The sequence below is a fragment of the Mauremys reevesii genome, linkage group 24, assembly GCF_016161935.1.
Source record: "Mauremys reevesii isolate NIE-2019 linkage group 24, ASM1616193v1, whole genome shotgun sequence".
NCBI lineage: Eukaryota > Metazoa > Chordata > Testudines > Geoemydidae > Mauremys > Mauremys reevesii.
This window is the reverse complement of record NC_052646.1, coordinates 12,574,711-12,588,534: the sequence shown is the minus strand read 5'-3', so window position 1 is coordinate 12,588,534 and position 13,824 is coordinate 12,574,711. Positions and strand designations below refer to the sequence as shown.

Below are 13,824 nucleotides of genomic sequence, written 5' to 3'. Positions count from 1 at the left end.
AAGTGTTTGTCTCTGTCTGAGGGATTGGAGCAAATGCAGTTATATCTTAGAGCTTGGCTGTAGACAATGGATCATGTGGTGTGTCGGGGATGGAAGCTGGAGGCATGTAGGTAAGTAGAACAGACAGAGACAAACACCTACAAGATCTCTATCAAGCATTCTTAAAACTACGATACTCACCTGCTGAAGTGAAAAAAAAGATTGACAGAGCCAGAAGAGTACCCAGAAGTCACCTACTACAGGACAGGCCCAACAAAGAAAATAACAGAACGCCACTAGCTGTCACCTTCAGCCCCCAACTAAAACCTCTCCAGCGCATCATCGAAGATTTACAACCTATCCTGAAAGATGATCCCTCACTCTCACAGATCTTGGGAGACAGACCAGTCCTCGCTTACAGACAACCCCCCAACCTGAAGCAAATACTCACCAGCAACCACACACCACACAACAAAAACCCTACCCCAGGAACCTATCCTTGCAATAAAGCTTGATGTCAACTCCCTCTGCCATGTACATTGGCCAAACCAGACAGTCTCTATGCAAAAGAATAAATGGACACAAATATGACATCAGGAATCATAACATTCAAAAACCTCTCTGGTCACTCAGTAACAGACTTAAAGGTGGCAACTGCTGAAACTTGAATTAATATGCAAACTAAGTAACATTAATTTAGGCTTGACTAGAGACTAGGAGTAGCTGGGTCATTACACAAATGGAAGCTATTTCCCCCATGGTAAGTATCCTCACACCTTTTGTCAACTGTCTGAAATGGGCTATCTTGATTATCACTTTAAAATTTTTTTTCCCTCCTGCTGATAATAGCTCGTTTCACTTGACTGGCCTCTTACAGTTGGTGTGGCTACTTCCACCTTTTCATGTTCTCGGTGTGTGTATATGTATCTTGCTGTATGTTCCTAGCCATGCAACCAATGAAGTGAGCTGTAGCCCACAAAAGCTTTTGCTCAAATAAATTTCTTAGTCTCTAAGGTGTCCCACGTACTCCTGTACAGAGACGCCCGACGGCCATTTTTATGGAGTGGCTGGTGGCGCGCTGCGCTTCCCCATGGGAGTTCATAGAAGCATAGAATCATAGAATTCAAGATCAGAAGGGACCATTATGATCATCTAGTCTGACCTCCTGCAAGATGCAGGCCACATAAGCCGATCCACCCACTCCTGAACTAATTCTCTCCCTTGACTTTGCTGTTGAATGCTCCAAATCATGATTTAAAGACTTCAAGTAGCAGATAATCCACCAGCAAGCGACCCCTGCCCCATGCTTCGGAGGAAGGCGAAAAACCTCCAGGGCCATTGCCAATCTACCCTGGAGGAAAATTCCTTCCCAACCCCAAATATGGCGATCAGCTGAACCCCGAGCATGTGGGCAAGACTCTCCAGCCAGACCCTCTGGAAAAGGCTAACAATATCCCAACATTGACCCTTTGTACTAATTACCAGTGTGGCACGTTATTGACCTATTGACTAAACCCATTATCCTATCATACCATCCCCTCCATAAACTTATCCAGCTTAATCTTAAAGTCATGGAGGTCCTTCGCCCCCACTGTTTCCCTCGGTAGGCTGTTCCAGAATTGCACTTCTCTGATGGTTAGAAACCTTCGTCTAATTTCAAGCCTAAATTTCCTCACTGACAATTTATATCCATTTGTCCTCGTGTCCACATTAGCACTGAGCTGAAATAATTCCTCTCCTTCCCTGGTATTTATCCCTCTGATATATTTAAAGAGTGCAGTCATATCTCCTCTTATCCTTCTTTTGGTTAAGGAAAACAGGAGTTGTAGTCAGTGGTGAAATGACTCAGGTAGTTGTAGTCAAAGCATTTCCCCAACGCCAGCGATCATATTGAGCGCGTTAAGAGAGGCGCGGGGCACCATGGGAGCGTAGTCAAGTGACGCTGTGCCTCATGGGAAGTGTAGTCAGGACCTGCCCACAGCCGCCTGGGCGGCCATTTTGAGCGGCGGGGGAAAAAATCCCGGACAGCGTGGTGCATTATGGGATACACGCCCTGTTCTTCCGCCGCCGGCTTTACCCGTCATGCCTGGCGACCGTTGCTAGGTGACGGCCTAGGCGGCAAGTTCGGTTGGAGGAGGGTCGTGCGTCCTGGAAGTTGCTGGTACAGAGGGGGGAGCCCGGACGCCTGGGTTCCCAATACCCCCGCGGGCCCGCACCTCAGGGGCCGGGAAGGATGGAATCCAGGTACGCCCCCCCCGAGATCGGGCCCCGCCCCTGGGTCCTCCCGCCTCCCCAACCTCCGTCTCCGGTCCCTCTGGGGCGCGCGGCCCCTTGTGTCCCCCCGCGGCGTCCAGCAGAGCTGGCTGCGTCCCAGCGTGCTTAGGCCGGGGAAGGGGCGCTGCTGTCTGGTCCCGGGGTGTCGGGAGGACGGGGGCGGCGATGCTGGGGGAGCGCTGCTGTCTGGTCCCGGGGAATGGGGGGGCGATGCTGTGGGGGAGGAGACGGGGGTGCTGCTGGGGGCGATGCTGGGGGCGATGCTGTCTGGTCCCGGGAATGGGGGCGATGCTGTCTGGTCTCGGGGAATGGGGGGGCGATGCTGTCTGGTCTCGGGGAATGGGGGGGGCGATGCTGTGGGGGAGGAGACGGGGATGCTGCTGGGGGGGGCGATGGTGTCTGGTCCCGGGAATGGGGGCGATGCTGTGGGGAGGAGACGGGGTGCTGCTGGGGGCGATGCTGTCTGGTCCCGGGAATGGGGGCGATGCTGTGGGGAGGAAACGGGGGCGCTGCTGTTTGGTCCCAGGGAATGGGAGGGACAATGCTGTCTGGTCCCGGGAATGGGGGCGATGCTGTGGGGAGGGGATGAGGGGCAATGCTGTCGGGGATTGGGGGACTGGAGGGTGATGATGTCTGGTCCCGGGTGTGTGGGGGACTGGGGGGCCGATGGTGTCTGGTCCCGGGGTGTGGAGGGAATGCGGGGGGTGATGCTGTCTGGTCTCAGGGGTGGGGTTGACTGGGGGGGGGATGGCTGCCCTGAGCCCTGCGCCCTGCTAATTCCCCTTTTGCCTGCAGCACGGCTCTGTTCTCTGTCCAGGGGAGCCCCTTCGCCATGAAGAGCCCAGCCCGGAGCCACTACCACCCCTCGCCTACCCGCCTGCCCGGCCCACAGCACCAGTGCATGGTCCGGTGTTGGGGGGCTGGATGGGGGAGCGAGGTCATGCTGTGTTGTGGAGTTTGGGGGGAAGCTGGGGTGGGGACTGCAGGGAGGCATTGGGGGTGCTGGGAAAGGCTGTGTTTGGGGGAAAGCTGGTTTGGGCTGGGGGGGTGATGCAGAGGGGAGCTGTGTTGCATTAGGGGGCTGCAGGGGGGGAGCTGGGTCAGGCAGGGGTGGCTATGGGGAAACCGGATTGGGCTGTGGAGGTTTGTGGGGGCTGCATTGTGGGAGAGATGGTGGGTGCACTTTCTGCCCAGGCTGGCCCACATCGCACCCCTGAGCTTTCTCTATTTCCCCCCAGACGCTGAGCCCGGCCCGCCTGCTGACCGGTGTCCCTGCCCTCGCCCCGCACCGACGGTGCCCCCCTGAGCCCACGGCCTCCAGCCCCCGAGACCTTAGCTTCCTGCAGGGCCCCAGCTGCCAGGGGACAGCTCTGGACTCAGACTCCACCAACCCCTTCCCCGAATCGTGGCCCTCGACCGAGCGCAGCTCCCCTAGCACCCCCCAGGAGACGCCAGCCTTGAGGCTAGGGGGCCCAGGGGCTGCCTCAGCCCAGGATGGGGAGTCCATCATTGCCAAGTGAGCTGCTCCCAGGGCAGTGGGGTCTGGTCATTAAAGCAGGGAGTGGGGGCTGGGAGCCAGGACTCCTGAGTTCTATCCCAGCTCTGGGAGTGGAGTGGGGTCTAGTGGTTAGAGCAGGGGCGGGGGCAGGCGGGGGGGAGTATTGGGAGCCAGGACTCTTGGTTTTAGGCCTGGCTCCGGGCGGGGAGGGTGACCATTAACACCATCTCCTTTCCCTGCAGGTACATAGAGCGTTTCCGCCATGGGCAGCCGAGCAGCCGCAGCCAGCGCCAGGTGCCCCCCATCTCCACAGCCAGGGAGTTCTGGTGGCTGGAGCCAGCACCTCCCTCTGACAGCTCCACCCCGAAAGGGGGGACAAAGCCAGGTACCCTCCCTTGCTGGGCAGGGGTCCCGCACTCCCTAGCTCAGGGTCCCTGCTTGGGGGAGGGCACTTAGACTAAGGGGTCCCTACTCCTCCCCTGCTTGAGGTCCCTTTGGGTGGGGAGTTGGTTGGTTCCCTGGCCCCTCCTTTAACTGGGCCATCTCCTTACAGACTGTGCCAAGCTGGAAGAGGCCAGGCCAGGATGGGCGCTTGTCAGCCCCCCGCTGCGCCCCATGGTGAGTATGTCGCTTGCAGGGAGACAGAGCTGGGGGGCACCGGGCAGCTACATAGCTAGGGAGAGGGGCAGGCTGGCTCTGGGGTGCCCCTGGGACCCTGCCCAGCCCCTCTCTCTCCACTCTGGGGATCCTACCCCATCCCCAGGACCCTGCTCAGGCCTTCTCTATCTGCTCTGGGGATTCCCTCACAAGACCCTGCCCAGCCCCTCTCTCTCCACTCTGGGGATCCCACCCCACGCCCAGGACTCTGCCCAGCCCCTCACTTGGGCAGCAGGGGACCATGTCCCCGGCTGGCTTTGTGGGGGACAGTCCCTGGTGCTACCAGCCCCCTGGGGCCTGATTGTGGGGCTGTTCCCTGCACTGCACGCTCGCTCTCTTCCAGGGGGCCCCCTCAGACACCTCCCCACTGGAGTCGCCTGACCCCGACAGCCACAGCCTGCAGGAGAGAGCCACTCGGCTGCTGCTGAGAAGGTACTGTCCTGACACACACGCACTCTGCACTGGGTATTCCCCCCCCCCCATGGCAGCCCCTTCTCTGCTGTGTACACATCCCCCCCCTGGCAACCCCCCCTATGGCACCCACACTGGGTATCCCCCCTTCAGCCCCTCCTGCACACTGGGGAGAGGCAGGATGCCCTCCAACGGACAAACCCTCTGTCCCCTCTAAGCTTGCCTGCTCTTCCTGCAGTGAGTCCTCCCTGAGCAGCACCATCCCCGTCAGCTCTGAGGGGCTGCGCTCCACACCTCCATCCAGCACCATGGACTTGGACCAGGCGCTTCCCAGCCCCTCTCACCTCTCCCTGCCGGAGCCCTCCCCAGGTAGGAACCGAGGTACTGGGCCTTCCCCTCTAGGGGGCACCGGCTCCCATCTGGGCCCAGAGCGGGTTATTCCCTGTCTCTTGTTCCTCCCGTGACACTCTTTATCTTCCCCCAGAGCCCCTGCCCCCTGCCTGCTGGCCTCCTGCCTGTATCCCACAATGCTCCTCTTCCACTCGGCCAGAGGACGACATCCTGTTCCAGTGGCGCCTGCGTCGGAAGATGGAGCAGGCAAGCCAGGCTGGCAGGTCGCTGCCCCTGCTGGACTGGAGGACTCAGCTGGCCTGGGGCCCAAGGATGGTAGGAGCCCAGGGGTGATTGAGGGGGATGATTCTGGGAGACCTTCCTCCCCCAGCAGGGATCATGGGGGCACAGCCATCTGTGGGGCTGTTCCCTGCCTGCCCTGCCTCAGAGTGCTGGGCAATTCAATCTACCCTGGGGTCATGTCACGGACTCTCATGCCCCGTGCGCTCTCGGCTCTGTAAGGTCCCTGGGAGGAGCTCCCCTCAGCATGACAGCCCTTCTCGTGGGTCCACACGCTCTCCAGTGGTTAAGCCCTGCGCTCCAGCGCCTCCTGGACCTGCACCTCTCACCCATGCCTCGCCGTGAGCCCCCTCAGGGAGTCCACTCGTGCTGGACCCCAGGGCCTCCACACCCAGAGAGAGCAATGCAACCCCGATCTCTACCCTGCAGTGACTCCCAGCCAACGTAACACAGGAGGGTTTATTGAGCATCTGAATCCAGCACAGGCAGTTCTCAGGGCTCTTGAGCCTGGCCAGTCTCAGTCCTGCTGGGATCAGGCTGCTCTTTGTCCCCAGCCTAGCAGCCCCCTGGCTGGAACCCAGCCGCAGGGGTCCTCTCTCCTCAGCCCATTGTCCTTCCACGGACCAGAATCGGCTGACTGCCAAGATGGGGGGACCTGCCAATCACTAGGGTACCCGATCTCCAGGCAGTTGTCGGGGTCCTTACTGCCAGGCGAGGTAACACCTGCTTTTCTCTAGCAACAAACTCCCTCCCACCACCTCGTTAAACACACAGCACACAGGAGAACTGAGCCACAGACAGCATTCATGCAAGACACTAAGAAAATCCCCCCGCTTCATCATAGGTCACCTTACTGTCTCTGTGTAACCCCCCACACAGAGCACCCCCCACCAGTTCTAGCACCAGTGACGCTCCCGGGTGAGCCCTTATGTGTGACAGGGCATCATACCACTGTTGCCTTTCCTAGCCACAAACTGCTCAGAGCCCTCTGGTCAGCTCCCCTGTGCACTGTATTCCCAGCACTCGCCCTGCCGCAGCACTGTCCAGCCCATAGCCCACGCGCCAGACCTCATCATCCACTTCTGTGCCCACTGCTCGAGGATGAGAATAAATTGGAGGGGGACGAGAGAAAACCTGCCCGAGAACGACAGATGGAAGCCTGGTCTGCACTACTCGGTTAGGTCGACATAGGCTGTGTTGGGTTGACCTAGCCGTGGAAGTGTCGTCCCTAAGCCCTGGTCTACACTAGAGTTAGGGTGATGCAAGGTAGCCAGCTTATGTGGGCACACAGTTGCAGTTCAGTAACTGCAGCAGCCATGTGCCAATGTAAGTTAGAGCAATGTCATTTTGTAGCATAGCTGCAGCCTGAGTCTATAGCTTAATGAAGGGAAGGTGAAGGGGTGACTTATCCCAGTCTGTGAGTGTCTACGTGGGGGAAGAATGTGACATCCTGGGCTCTGCCACCACGCGAGGGCTGGAAGGTGAAGCTAGACCAGGTCAGCCTGGAAATGAGGCGTACGGTGTGAGAAAGTAACCACTGGAAGGATTTCCCAAGGAGCGGGGGCATTTGCTGTCACCAGCAACTTTTAGATCAAGGTGGGAGGTTTTTCTAAACACCTGCTTGTCACGGGTGCATAGGATTGGGGCTCCCACATTAGAACTGTCCCTGGGAGGAGCCCCTGCGATGCACCATACACCTAGCTGCAGCCTAGGGAGGCCTTAGGCTGGCGCAGAGAGCTCAGGGTTCAAACATAGCCAGGTCAACCCTGTGACAAAGTGGGAATTTTCCCTTGTTATGTTGTATGTGAGTCTTACTGTTCTGCATGAATGCTGTATATGCCTCAGTTTCCCTGTGTATTGCACCAATGTCTAGGTGGTGGGAATAAGGGTGTGTGACTTGGGGAGGGGGGTGATCTAGCTGCCCATATAGATGCTGTAGCCACCCCTTTGTAACCTGAGACCCAGGAGGGGGATATTGGCCCAGGAAGTGAGACAAAGGCTGGAGGAGGAGCAATGGGCAGGGCAGGGGCCAGGCAGCTGGAAGTCAGTCTCATCTGGGCTGGCTTGGAGCACAGGGGGAGGACCAGAGCCCTGACTCTGGGCTCCCCTCCCTCCAAGACGGACTTGGCTGAAAGTCATGGATTTCTGTGCCAACAAGCTCTGTTCTACGCTGTGTTCCTGTCGACTAATAAACCTGTTTTACCGGCTGGCTGAGAGTCACGTCTGACTGTGAAGTTGGGGTGCAGGATCCTCTGGCTTCCCCAGGACCCCGCCTGGGCAGACACGCTGTGGTAAGCGTATGGAGGGGCAGAGGATGCTGAATGCTCCGAGATCAGACCCAGGAAGGTCGAAGCTGTGTGAGCTTCTTGCTCTGGAGACAGTCTGCTCAGAGAGGGGCGGCTCCCCCAGAGCCCTGACTGGCTTCATAGGGAGTAGTTCCAGAGCATCGCCCAGTGACTCCATGACAAACCCCAAGCCCAACCACATTGTAATGAACATCACATTCCACCTGTCTGTCTGTCTGAACATCCAACTGACTTGGTCAGGTCCCGGGGAGAGCCCCAGACCCCTCCAGCAGCCAAGGCTTTATTCTCCCCACCTCACACTTTCCCTGTCCTCCAGCTGGGTCTCTGCTCTGCTCCCTGGGGAGAGGTGAGGAAATCCCGCTCTGGGGCACAGCCACGGCCTGCTGACCGCTTGCCATTGTTTTCTAGGCTTTTCCATTGATACAGGGCCTGCCTTGGCCAGTCCTTTCGAAGGACCCGGCCTCCCTTCATACCTTTGTCTCCTCTCCCAGCCCACCCTGACAGCAAACAAGCCTTTTCCACGGTCATGGAGTCACAGTTTGGGTGCTCTGGAACTGATCTGTATGAGGGTCAGCCCAGACTCTTGTGTAACACGTCTCCCTGCAGGGGCCCTTCCACCAGAGCAAGAAGCATCTTCAGCTTCAGCACTTCCTGGGGCTGATCTCGGAGCGTTCAGCCCCCTGTTCACCCTGTGAGCTCCCTGTGACTTCCAGCAAGTCCACCTGGGAGGGACACCTGGGGACCCTCAACCCCCCCATCCCCCAAAGGGCCCTGCACCCCCACTCCGCAGTCACAGGGACTCAGCCAGTGTGTGACACAGGAGGTTTATTTGTCGTCGGGAACACAACGTAGGACAGATCTTGTTAGCACAGAAATCAGGAATGTTGTTTCAATCGAGTCCATCTGGGGTGGGGGGTGGGGCAGAGCCCTGGGCTCTACTGCCCCACCCCCAGTCCCAAACCAGGAGACTGACCCTTTCAGCTGCCCATTGCCCCCTCTCCTTCCTTTGTCTCATTCCTGGGCCAGCAGGTCCCCTGGTCTGCACCAGCACCTCAGGCTGGTTCTTGCAGAGGAGGGGGCCTGGCCTGGCCATCAGTTGCCAGGATCTGGAGTGTGGGCCGTTCTCTGCAGCCCACCAGCAGTCACACCTGCCTTCTAGGGGTCTCTGCAACGATCACCCCCCTTATCCCACCACCTAGATACTTGAGTAGTATATAGGGCAGGAGTGGGCAAATGTTTTGGCCTGAGGGCCACATCTGGGTATGAAAATTGTAGGGCAGGCCATGAATGCTCACGAAATTGGGGGGTGAGGGGTCTGGGGTGGGGCCAGGGATGAAGGGCTTGGGGTGCAGGAGGGGGTTGGGGGTGGAGCAGAGGGGTTCAGAATATGGGAGGAGGCTCTGGGGCTGGGGATGAGCGGTTTGGAGTGTAGGAGGGGGCTCTGGGCTGGGACTGGGGTTCGGAGGGGGGTCAGGGCTTGGGCAGGGGGTTGGGGCGTGGGAGGTGGTATGGGGTGCAGGCTCCAGGTGGTGCTTACCTCAACCAGCTCCCAGAAGCAGCGGCATGTCCCTTCTCCGGCTCCTACGCGGAGGCACAGCACCAGCCAGGTAGCTCTGTATGCTGCCCCATCTGTAGGAGCCGCTCTTGTGGCCAATGATTGCTGCAGAGCCGGCACTTGGGTGGGGGAAGCATGTGGAGCCCCCTGGGGGGACATGCTGCTGCTTCCGGGAGCCATGCGCGGAAAGGGGCAAGCTCCTCCTCCCTTGTGGGAGCTCAAGGGCCGGATTAGAAGGTGTAACAGGCTGGTCACGGCCCACGGGCCGTAGTTTGCCCACCCCAATATAGGGGAAGCTGAAACACACACAGTATTCAGAGAAAACATTAAGAGTGTTCCCATTTCGTCCCATCCTCCCACCGGGTAACAATGCATCATATAGGGGAAACTGAGGCACACATCATCGTCATAAAAATATGACAGAAAATTCCCCTGTTGCCATGCAGTTCGAGGAATTCTTCAGGGCAGGCCTCGGGTTGTGTTACACAGGGGGCCTGACTGGGTGGTCACTACGTTCCCTTCTGGCCTTGGGATCTAGGAATCTGTAGCAACTCTTAGCTCCGCACAAGCAACCCCATCAGTCTGTGAGTCCCTCCCTTGTCCAGCTTGGGCCCTTGGGCTGGGCTTCCTGTCGCAGGTGAGCAGCCGACAGCGGGTTTCCCTTCGGGCTGCTCTGGAGGGTGCCTTCCCCATCACCTGAGCATCTCCTAGGGACCCCCAATCATAGAATCATAGAATATCAAGGTTGGAAGGGACCTCAGGAGGTATCTAGTCCAACCCCCTGCTCAAAGCAGGACTAATTCCCAACTAAACCAACCCCAAGCTGGGGTTGGCTGGCCCGTTGGTTTGGAGAGCGCCTTGAGCTCGTAGTATTTCCCAGGGTTCCATCCTAGTGAAATCGATCCTGTGGTGACGCAGAAACGTTTGTGTTTTTAATGCAGCGAGCTCTGGCGATACTTAATGTTATTCCAGGATATTGCAGGCAATGCCCCTTCATCGGCACGCCTCTCCCCTTATTCCTGCAGGGCCATGGGGCGTGCATGGCACATCCTGGCGTTGGGCTGCTGCCAGGTGCAGTGGCATGGAGGAGCGGAGATGGTGCTGCGTTCCCAGCACCTGCTGCCCAGCCAGAAGTCAGATCTGGCCTGGAGTGGGCACCAGGACCCTCTGCTTTTCGCCAAGAGATGGGGCACCACCTGGAGGTGCCCTTCCTGAGTGCTAAGCCAGCTGTGGGGCAATACCCCATAGCTGTCCACGTCCTGAGGCAGCTGGCATCTGCTGCCACCCCGTCCAGCACACCACAGCCTGAGGGAGATGGAGGAGGAGCTGCAGAGAGGTGGAGCTCTAAGGATGCTTGGCAGGCAGGGGGACCAGCGGAACATCGCGCCTCCCAGGATGCTCGGTGGGGAGCGGGACCGGCAGAGCAGCCTGTCTTGCAGGATGCTCAGTGGGCAGCAGGACCATCGGAGCGGCCTGTTTCGCAGGCTGCTCGGTGGGCAGCGGGATCGGGGGAGCGGCCCGTCTCCCAGGATGCTCAGCGAGCAGCGGGATCCGGGGAGCGGCCTGTCTCCCAGGATGCTCAGCGAGCAGCGGGATCCGGGAAGCGGTCTGTCTCCCAGGATGCTCAGCGAGCAGCGGGACCGGTGGAGTGGCCCGGCTCCCAGGATGCTCAGTGGGCAGCGGGATCGGGGGAGCGGCCCATCTCCCAGGATGCTCGGCGAGCAGTGGGACCAGCGGAGCTGTCCAGCTTCCAGGATGCTCAGCGAGCAGTGGGACCGGTGGAGTGGCCTGGCTCCCAGGATGCTCGGTGGGCAGCAGGACCGGTGGAGCGGCCCAGCTCCCAGGATGCTCAGCGAGCAGCGGGATCGGGGGAGCGGCCCAGCTCCCGGGATTCTCGGCAGGCAGCAGGACCGGCGGAGCGGCCCAGCTCCCAGGATGCTCGGCGAGCAGCGGGATCGGGGGAGCGGCCCAGCTCCCGGGATGCTCGGCGGGCAGCAGGACCGGCGGAGCGGCCCAGCTCCCAGGATGCTCAGCGAGCAGCGGGATCGGGGGAGCGGCCCAGCTCCCGGGATGCTCGGCGGGCAGCAGGACCGGCAGAGCAGCCCAGCTCCCAGGATGCTCGGCGAGCAGCGGGATCGGGGGAGCGGCCCAGCTCCCGGGATGCTCGGCGGGCAGCAGGACCGGCGGAGCGGCACGGCTCCCGGGATGCTCGGCGGGGAGCCTGGGCAGTGGGTGTGGTACAGCACATGCCTAAAGAGACCGAGCGGCCTTCCAAGCCTCAGTTGTGGCGAGGCAGAGCTGCCACGGAGCCAGAGGCAACCCCCAGCTGGAGCAGGAGAGGCTTGAAGGAGGAATCATCCATCCACAGTGTCCTGGGGCAGGTGCAGTACCCAGACAGAGCCTGGCTGTGGGGAGTGGGGTGGGGGCGCAGACTGTGGAGGGACCTCCTCTCCCAGAAAGGGGCACTGTGGGGGGCAGGAGTGCGTGGGGAGCACCTGACCTCCTAGCAGAGGAGGATGAGGCAGGGGCGCTGGCTGGGGGGAGTGGGGTGGGGTGAGGCGCTGGCAGGGTAAGGGAGTGGGTTTGGGGTGCTGGCTGGCGGTGCAGGCTGTGGGAACACGATAGTGGTGTGGGCTGGGGGTGCAGACAGCAGGGCAAGTGACCTTCCATATCTCTCTCTTTCCCAGGTGATCTCTGAGAGGCTGTTCTCCCCCCCAGCATCCCACCCCCCTACCAGGGGATGCCAGTCAGGGGAGGGAGCAGTCTCCCCTCCAGAGCAGAGTGCAGCAGAGAAGCTCCCGGCCCCTGGTTCCCAGCACCCACAGCTGCTGCAGCTGGCGGTTCAGCTGCTAGAGGAGGCGGAGGGTGAGGGGGTGCAGGGGATGGCTGGCAGCCCGGGTAGGGGAGAGAGGGCTGGTGGGGGGGCTCAGTGAGGAGTTGCAGCAGGAAGTGGGAGATCTCATTTCAGGCTGGGAGGGGAGGGGCTCTGAGCAGGGCTTGGGAGGGATCTAGCCAGGGTTCCAGTGGAGGTGGGGGCTGGGGAGAACTGGATGGGATCTTGGGGGTGGAGGATCTTGCTGGGGTCTGAGCGGGGGTGGGGTAGTGGTGTGAGTGGGCACAGGTGGGATTTGGGGGGACCTGGCTGGGGTGTGAGCTGGGCTCTCTCTCACCCCCAGAATCAGATGGCACTGAATTCGAGGAGGATCCACTGCTGGAGGTGCTGCGGGGCCAGCGGGAGGATCTGCGCAGCCAGCTCCGGTAATTACCTTGCGCAACACTAGGGGGTGCTGTGGGGCAGGGCAGAGGATGGCTGCTGTCGCCATGGGGCAGCTGCCCTACCCCAGAGCTGGCCTGCCTAGCTCAGAGATGCAGCTATCCGGGGCACACTCAGTGCTAATTTGTGCTCTCTCACTCCCCAGGGCCGTCGACATCGCAGTGTCCAGGCTCGCGTCCCAGGGCTTGGCTGAGCCACTCGGCCGCCCCCGCTGAGGGTCTCTGGGTCTCCCTCCCTCCCGGCCCTGCTCTGTCTGGAATCGGCCTGGGGGGGCTGTTAACAACATTCTGAGCCGGGGTGACTAGCTGTGAGTCCACATGCCCCCATCTCGGGGCCGAGTCAGCCCAGAGCTGGAGGCGGGGGAATCTGCCAGCTCCCCTCGGGCCAGATAGGCTACCTAGCGCCGCCTGCACCTCAGCCAGGACCTCGCGCCCTTGGGGGTGGGTCATTGGCTCAGTGGGGGCACAGTAGGGAGCGGGGTGGGAGCGCTGGCTGTGGGCGGAGCTCCCAGCCCCCCCAGCTTGGCCCAGCGGGACGGTGCTCTAGGGCACAGGAGCTATTCCCTGGCCAGGTGTGGATGGTTTTTGCTGTTTTCTTAGGCAATGTAATAAAAGTGGGTTTGCTAATGGGCTTGTCTGCAGCTGGCTCTGTGATGTGGAAATGGGGTCTAGGGGGTGCCAGCTCCCATCCAGCCCCATGATGGGGGGCTGGCTGGCTGGCTCAGGGGGCAGGAAATGGGGCACAGGGCCTTTCTTCTCTAGAGGGCACTGGCTCCCATCTGGCCCATGGCGGGGGGCTGGCTGGCTCAGGGGGTAGGGAATGTGGCAGGGGGCCTTTCCTCTCTAGGGAGTTTGCCCCCCCCGCCCCGAAAGAGCTGGTGCTACCTAGTGGGGAAGCCCCATGCCTCATCCTGCACTGCCTCCCAGGTGAGGAAGCCTGGCCCTCTGCCCAGCCCCCTGTGCCCTCTGGCTCTCCTTGGCCGGGGGCCAGCGCCCGTGTCAGGCCGGCAAGTGCCGGCTCCTGGCTCCCCCGGCCCCTCATAATCAGCCTTTTGTGTGTCCAGTCCTCAATGGCCGTGTGTGTGTGTATGCTGTCTACCCCCCCCCCGCCCCCACAGGGCACCGCAAAGCCAAGGGCTCTGCTCCCTGCCCCATGGCAGCTGCATCCTGCCAGGGCAGCTCTGCTGGGGGGAACTGGTTAGTGGGCGCTCACTGAGGGAGCTGTGAGACACTGCCTTGGC

At 60.5% G+C, this 13,824-nt stretch overlaps 1 protein-coding gene across 5 annotated transcripts; it reads left to right on the top strand.

Annotated features, from left to right (window-relative positions):
* The first annotated feature begins 2,013 nt into the window (after positions 1 to 2,013).
* On the top strand, positions 2,014 to 13,222 carry PROSER3 (proline and serine rich 3). Of its 5 annotated transcripts, XM_039512130.1 has the most exons (12): positions 2,019 to 2,223; positions 3,049 to 3,157; positions 3,492 to 3,769; positions 3,994 to 4,136; positions 4,305 to 4,369; positions 4,752 to 4,840; positions 5,058 to 5,188; positions 5,304 to 5,485; positions 10,336 to 11,691; positions 11,998 to 12,175; positions 12,487 to 12,568; positions 12,730 to 13,221. In XM_039512130.1, exons 1-12 carry the CDS (start codon positions 2,213 to 2,215, stop codon positions 12,797 to 12,799), a joined length of 2,694 nt encoding a protein of 897 aa, XP_039368064.1. In that variant the 5' UTR covers positions 2,019 to 2,212; the 3' UTR covers positions 12,800 to 13,221. The 5 variants fall into 5 exon arrangements, with proteins under 5 accessions (XP_039368067.1, XP_039368068.1, XP_039368065.1 ...); XM_039512133.1 differs by lacking the exons at positions 3,492 to 3,769; positions 4,752 to 4,840 and having other exon boundaries at positions 2,014 to 2,223; positions 12,730 to 13,222; XM_039512131.1 differs by lacking the exons at positions 3,049 to 3,157; positions 3,492 to 3,769 and having other exon boundaries at positions 2,017 to 2,223; positions 12,730 to 13,222.
* Positions 13,223 to 13,824: the final 602 nt, after the last annotated feature.